This window comes from Nasonia vitripennis (genome assembly GCF_009193385.2).
Source record: "Nasonia vitripennis strain AsymCx chromosome 3 unlocalized genomic scaffold, Nvit_psr_1.1 chr3_random0005, whole genome shotgun sequence".
In the NCBI taxonomy this organism is placed as follows: domain Eukaryota; kingdom Metazoa; phylum Arthropoda; class Insecta; order Hymenoptera; family Pteromalidae; genus Nasonia; species Nasonia vitripennis.
This window is the reverse complement of record NW_022279624.1, coordinates 715,051-722,424: the sequence shown is the minus strand read 5'-3', so window position 1 is coordinate 722,424 and position 7,374 is coordinate 715,051. Positions and strand designations below refer to the sequence as shown.

At 33.6% G+C, this 7,374-nt stretch overlaps 1 protein-coding gene across 2 annotated transcripts; it reads right to left on the bottom strand.

Annotated features, from left to right (window-relative positions):
- Nucleotides 1-213: 213 nt before the first annotated feature.
- LOC100115212 (probable isocitrate dehydrogenase [NAD] subunit alpha, mitochondrial) lies at nt 214-5,272 on the bottom strand. 2 transcript variants are annotated; one of them, XM_001599016.6, is made up of 6 exons: nt 4,974-5,272; nt 4,571-4,696; nt 4,211-4,383; nt 3,893-4,127; nt 2,400-2,678; nt 214-2,311 (listed from the first exon to the last, which is right to left on the bottom strand). In XM_001599016.6, the coding sequence occupies exons 1-6, from the start codon at nt 4,998-5,000 to the stop codon at nt 2,072-2,074; spliced, it is 1,080 nt and encodes a 359-aa protein (XP_001599066.1). In that variant the 5' UTR covers nt 5,001-5,272; the 3' UTR covers nt 214-2,071. The 2 variants fall into 2 exon arrangements, with proteins under 2 accessions (XP_001599066.1, XP_031781718.1); XM_031925858.2 differs by having other exon boundaries at nt 4,889-4,981.
- Nucleotides 5,273-7,374: the final 2,102 nt, after the last annotated feature.

The following is a 7,374-nucleotide window of genomic DNA, read 5'->3' as shown; positions in this document are numbered from 1 at the left end:
ATATTACTTTCAAAGATATTAAAAGAACTTTTAATTAAAAAAAGTTTCGTAAAAAATGAACGATCCGTTATCATTCTATAGCTGACCAAAATTTTGTGTTGTGTTTCTCTTTTCAATTTTTTTTCTTCTCCCAACTTCCGTTCTTATCCTCGAAACTTCCGTGGCGCGAAAAATCGAATTAGAAATGAAATGTATATATAATAAAAAGACGCATTCGGTGCATAGTATTTATTAAAATGAGTCCAGCTTTGCTACTCGGAGGTTTTTGAGGTCGCTGAACACGAATATCACGAAGGCAACAGCCTCCGAGGTACATGGTGCCCAGGGTGGACAGTATGAACGTCGTCTCCAAGAGTTTCATAGAAATTTGTAGCATAATTAGTCGAAACTCGTTAGTCAAGGGTTTCGAGGGTTACTTATCACTCCGTAGTTTATGAGGTATGTGTGGATACTGGTTGTAGGTATTGCTGTGGAGATTCTAGCTGTACATCTATTTATTTTACAAATTTTATTTGACGGTTGCTTTTGAACTAAAACTAATACTCACTATCTTAACACCAGTTTGATGATTCTCTTTTAAGTTAGTGAGGTATAATGTAATATATCTATCAAGAGGATAGTTTTTATTATAATAATTGATTACCCTTAAAAATTCGTGAAATCTTAAAAATAAAACCTTTCTCAAAAAGTAAAAGGTAGGCAAGTATAAACTGGTTTTTATTTACTATTAATTTTTTATTTGATGATGATATAATTCATTCAAATAATTATTTATATAGGTGACAAACTATGGTAAAAAAAATATAAGAAATCAAATAGTTAAATGGGCAATTACGTATTTGGAATAAATTTGTCAAATTTTTATTTAATACGATTTATAATTTCAATGTTTTCCTAACGCCATTGTTAATTTACTGACGGTATTCTACACTACTATGAACACTGTTTTTCTGGGACATGAAACTTTTTAAATAAATCGTGCAATGAAAAATTAACACCAGAGCACAATAGTATTTGATTCAAAGAATCATTTTATCGAAAGAAATTGTCAAATGGACTTCTAGTTTTTTAACAAGTTTTGAAATACGAATGGGTGTTTACGCGATCTCAGCGCTAACCTTAAAACTAAGTAGAAACAATAAACTTTTTACTATTTTAATTTCTATCAATATAAATAGCACAGCGCCATTCTATTAAGTTTAATTAATTATTCTACCAAAAAGAAAAAGTTAATTAGACTTTTAGTTTTTTTTTGGCATTTGAAATACGAAATACCTCGTGGCGTATTTTGGAAGCTTTAGCTCCCACATCCCCTTAACACTATGACGCTACAGATTCGGTTTTTCATGGCAAGTTTTATTTGAAAAGTTTCATCTGGAATTGAGTTGTGACAATCATTTTGAGGTTAGCTCCAATTGCGTAAACATCTGTTCGTATTTCCGCTGATCGAAATTTCCTTCCGTAGAACGATTTATTAGTCTTAACACTATGTTTTATTTAAAAAAACTATGTGTGATAGAAAAACAGTGTTTTTAGCTACGACATCCCCTTAAAACTTGACACAAATTTCCATATAAAGGGAAATTTTTTTACATGTAACACTGCAACCCATCAAATTTAATTTAATTTTATTAACTGTTTTTTATAATACATAAGGTTTTGTTTTTATACTTCATAATCTTAATTACTTTATATAATTATATTATTTTTTAAATTTGTATTATATGATGAACAAACTAAAATGTTTTCATACAACTATAAAATATAAGTTCATCTTGATTTTAAGTAAATTTGCAAAACATTTCAGCATAAAATTAAAATGCTTTGTTAATAAAATGAAAATAAAATTGAAAACATTTAATCACTAACGCAATTAAATACTTTTAAACTTTGATTTAAATATTTGGTACTTTTTTATATTCTTTCCAATATTAGTTGTATACTTTAATAACAATAAAACAATATTATGAAAGAGATCAGCAAATGCGTAACTTTTAGACATTTGTCATAGGCATAAATTCTACGAGTATTCAGCAGTTCTTATTCCATCAGATTCATGCGATTTAAAATATTATTTTGTTTGCCCAGAAACTTTTTTACATATTTCATTAGTATATTCACTGCATTTAGCAGAACCACCTAAATCACCAGTTAAATATTTTGCTTCTTTAATAGTGTCATAAGCAGAATGCTCAATAATTCTTGCATGATTATTTAAACCCATATACTTTAACATCATAACTGCAGATAGTAACAAGGCTGTAGGATTGGCTTTATCTTGTCCAGCAATATCAGGTGCTGTTCCATGAACCTAAAGCAACATGCATAGTTATAATGTTTCGTAAAATATATATGTTACTTTTATTTTAAATTTTAATTTGTTATTCTGATAAACTTACAGATTCAAAAAGAGCACCATTTAAACCAATATTCCCACTTGGAGTTAAACCTAAACCTCCAACTAGTCCAGCGCACATGTCAGATAAAATATCACCATATAAATTGGGCATTACAAGAACATCATATTGACTAGGATCTTGGACCATATTTAAACAAACAGTATCTAAATATCTTTCTTCAAATTTAACATTAGGAAACTTTTGAGCAGCTTCTCTACAGCATCTCAAAAAAAGACCATCTGACATTCTCATAATATTTGCTTTATGCACAGCTGTTACCTATGAAAGAATTATACTAAATTAATTGATTAATGAAATTAGTGAAAATCTATACTAATTATAAAATGTTTGTCAACTAAATCACTAAATAATATTGTCTGTCGTAAGTATAACAAGGGCCATTTAATTAACAAATAATATGAAGAGAGTTTTAAAAACTGCCATGCATCTAAAATTCAACACAAAACATATTATACAAAAAAATTACATAATATCGTCGCTCCGTACGAAGACTAGCACAGTTCAAATTTACAAACGAAAACTAGCACAACTCACGATTTGCCGCGAATAGTAGCACAGTTCAGAAATGCGGTCAAGAGAAGCACAACTCCCGACTTCATATTACTTAAAATGTGAGTATTTTACGTTTTTATTGGGTTATTTTGTTGGTTAAGTTCATACAAATCTTGGACAAAGACAAACAAACCTCAAAGTTTAAAAAGGTTTCGAAAATTTTAGATTTCTAAAAAAAGTGAATAATTTTAAAAAATGTTTGTAAAAAATTATTGTATTTGTAAAAACAATTTTAAATTCGGTAAAAAGTTGTGAATTGTGAATATTTAAAAATGTTTATTAGGCACAGTTTCGCGAAAATCGGGAAATTTATATAGAAATTCGTTGTTTAAGTTGTGAGAAAGTTTGAGTTGTGCTAGTCTTCGCGGGAAATTTTGAGTTGTGCTAGTCTAGCGTGCGTGAAATGAGTTTTGCTACTTATAACAGAAAATTTGAACAGTGCTACTCTTCATAGGGAGCGACAATATGTTCTTCTACTAATTAATCTCATACTGCTTCACTGTAAAATTCTGCAAATATACACATGCACATACACATACGTCCCTTACAAAAATAATGTGCTGAGATCTGTGCATAGGTCTCTGCAAAAATTTCTGCTCAGATCTCCACACAAATTTTGGACCCTCTTTTTAATTTCTAGAAAATTCTTAAAAGCAAAAAAATAATATAACGAGTGCTTAAACAAAGGTATTATCATTAAGATGATGCGACTGATTGATTGATTAACATTCTTCAGATAATGCTATATACTTTCAAAATTTAGTTTGTCACAATTCATTTTCTATTTACACTACTGGAATGAATACATATATACGTTTTTCTATGGCACGACAAACTGACAATGTAATAATACTGTGAGATTGAGTACATTATTACTTAAAATCAATAATATATACATGTTCTTTTAAAATATTTAAAACCTTTTTTCTGTTATTATCTTGAGCATATTGAAATGCAAATTCAGCTACTCTACTTGAGGCTTCTTCAGTGATAAGTTTAATAGACTGTACAACTCCCTCTACAATTTCATGCTCAATACCAGAGTATTCTCCTTCAGTATTTTCTCTGATTGTAACAACATCAACATTGTCATAAAGAGTTTTGTAACCTTCTAAGGATCGACATGGACGAACATTAGCATAGAGGTTGAATTCTCTTAAAGTAATAAAAAGAAATAAATTAATAGTGATGTTTATTTAGGATAATATAATTTAATTACTAAAACATAAAAAAATTACTTTCTTAACGCAAGATTTAAAGATCGGTGACCCTTGCCAATTGGAGTCATAAGAGGTCCTTTTAAACCGATTTTGTTTTTGTTTATTGAATCAATAGCTGCTTGAGGTATACCAAATTTTCCATCTGGTCCTCTAACGGGTGTTACATCTACTGATTCCCATTCTATAGGTACCTAAATAAACAAGAAGCTATACATTTTTACTATAATAAAACTAGAACCATCATTAATGTATTAAATAAGCTAGTAAAGAGATGGAAATTGCTTAAATAGAAAATAAAAATAATGAAGTGTATTCGAAAAAATATATAAAAATATTGATTCAAATATGCTATGATTAATAAAGATATTTATATCTCACCTTAGCCGCTTCAAAAATTTTTTGCACAGCAGCAGAAATTTCTGGTCCTATGCCATCTCCAGGAATGAGAGTGCACTTGTGAATATTACTGCTGTATAGTCGAATCCCAACAGCCTTTAGAAACGTCTGTTATATAAATATGCAAGGAAGTAAATCAGTCAAAGGTGGTAGATACATGTGATTTTCAACAAAAAAAAAAGGTAATGAACATGGAAAGTGAGAGGAAGAGAGATACAACAATGCCAAATATCCAAAGAACAGCACAGCAAGAAGAAAGACGGATTAAAATAGCAAAATTATCAGGAAGAGAATTCTAACCGTTTTAACAAGAATCAAAAATCTGAGGAAAGTGCGGGACAGGCTTTCATTTGTGTGAAACACTATTACAACCATAAGTACTTACAATCTGGCGGATCCACTGAGCAGCCATTCTTTCAAGCGAAAAAAAAAATCTAAAATTTGCCCGTGACTGATGTAATATTAAATGACCGCTAATACTGCCTCGGTACTATATACAGCAGCAATGTACCGAAGATGTACGGAAAAATTAAGCAATCCTAACTAGACCAATGTCTGCTTTTCAGAGAAGGCTATATAGAGTATATAGACTACACTATTGACTTTACGAGTTTACATGCGTGAGGAAATGGAATAAGGCCGCGTGTATATATATCTTGTTATAACCTGTTACGTAAATATACTGAAACGTCTGGTTTCCCCCCACCGCCCGCGTTCCGCGTCCGGGAATATAAGGTCGGTTCATTTCGTCTTTAGAACTTATAGTTCGATTTCAAGCGCGCGATTATGATTTGTTAAATGAGGACGATTTTACAATTATTAACAACACTTTCTCTCTGCGTTTTCTTCGGGCTTGAGACCGACAATAGGCCACATTAAAAGTGTGTACGGGAAATAGTACGGGACAAGGTAGATCATTCGGGATGGAAGCTTAGATGTAGACTGAGATCCAAACAGCTACATCCTCGGCTGCACGCCAAGTAGTTTTTGGGGGAGAGAGGGAAAGAGAGAGAGAGAGAGAGAAGCGGCGGGGGGGGGGGGGGTAAGGACCCAGATGTGCTGCAGACAGAGGGCTCGAGTGCTGAGGTCCTAAGGATTAGTGCGCTTGGGAAAATCCCTGCGCACGTTTTATGACGGGTGGCAAAAAAGGATTGTAAAGGGAGTAAAAGTGCGTCTCTCGGATTCGTGCGGAAAAACATCGAGGAAAAATTGTCAGTTATATTAGAAACTAGATTTTATTCTTTTATTTTGAATATTCGCGCTTCTAGTATGGCGGACCAGACCAGAATAGTACGGAAACCAGACATTTCATCAGATTGTTGCATTAGTAGCTAGTTACCTGTTAGTTAAGAGATCACAAAATAGAAACGACACTATTACACAATCACATAAGAAAATGGGCATTCAAAGGAGTAAACGTCGGCAGCAAGTCCACCCGGATACGACCAATCTTGCTCGTTATCTGGGCCAGGCGATAAGCATAAGTACGCCAGGGGCGGTAATGCCCAGCATGTAAGGACACTAAGATTGGGCCAAGGAAAACAAGGAAATTCGATCAACTGCGATCGACGGCAGTTAGACCGCCCGCATGCGACTAATCTTGCTTGTTGGGCCAGGCTGTAAGTCCGGTAGCGGTGCAGTAATGCTTGTAGAATGTACAAAGATTGAAATCTCAGAAATATATATATACACACCATACACGATACACAAAGTGACAGAGAGATACAAATCATAGACTGACTCAATAAGATTCGGAAATTAAAATTTCATTTATGTATAATTTTTTATTACGCAGCCTTATAAGCAGTTAGTACATTCAAGTTGATTAGATCGAATACTCGAGAAGAGTAGATGCATATTCCCAGCTTGCGTGCATGCTTTTATTCAACAAGCCAATATGCGTACAAATCATCTAGATCGGAAATTCATGAGAATGACAGCATCTTCATGCTATGGACGTTAGCTTTAAAAGAACAAAAAGGAATATTATACAAAAAAATTGTTTTCTTTCATAACAACAATTTTTTTAGCATAAGGGGTAACGTGTTACGTAAATATACCATCCGCCATACTAGAAGCGCGAATATTCAAAATAAAAGAATAAAATCTAGTTTCTAATAAAACTGACCATCTTTCCTCGATGTTTTTCCGCACGAATCCAAGAGACGCACTTTTACTCCGTTTACGACCCTTTTTTGCCACCCGTCATAAAACGTGCGCAGGGATTTTCCCAAGCGCACTAATCCGTAGGACCTCAGCACTCGAGCCCTCTCTCTCTCTCCCAAAAACTACTTGGTGCGCAGCCGAGGATAAAGCTGCTAATTGGATCTCAGTCTACATCTAAGCTTCCATCCCGAATGATCTACCTTGTCCCGTACTATTTCCCGTACACACTTTTAATGCGGCCTATTGTCGGTCTCAAGCTCGAAGAAAACGCAGAGAAAGTGTTGTTAATAATTGTAAAATCGTCCTCATTTAACAAATCATAATCGCGTGCTTGAAATCGAACTATAAGTTCTAAAGACGAAACGAACTGACCTTATATTCCCGGACGCGGGACGCGGGAGGAAACAAGACGTTTCAAACCCCGCTAACTATTGCCCTCTGCTGGCGCCCGCCAACAGGAAGCCAATTTAAATTGCTCCTGAAATGTAAAGGAGATCGTCTTCTTGATCCTTGGATCCGTTGTTTGATAAAGCGCTAGTAACGCAAGGAGTCGAAAGATAGTAAATAAACTATGCACTAGAAGTTCCAAACTTTATAAAATTGATTCACGTAGGTGAAAT

What these genes read in the sequence shown, in the direction of transcription:
- LOC100115212 (XM_031925858.2), bottom strand. Translation starts at nt 4,963, where the DNA reads ATGGTTGTAATAGTGTTTCACACAAATGAAAGCCTGTCCCGCACTTTC. An exon ending in AAGATAATAACAGAAAAAAG is followed by an intron (nt 2,679 to 3,892) that starts GTTTTAAATATT and finishes ATTCTTTCATAG; the next exon opens with GTAACAGCTGTGCATAAAGC. An exon ending in ATGGTGCTCTTTTTGAATCT is followed by an intron (nt 2,312 to 2,399) that starts GTAAGTTTATCA and finishes ATGTTGCTTTAG; the next exon opens with GTTCATGGAACAGCACCTGA.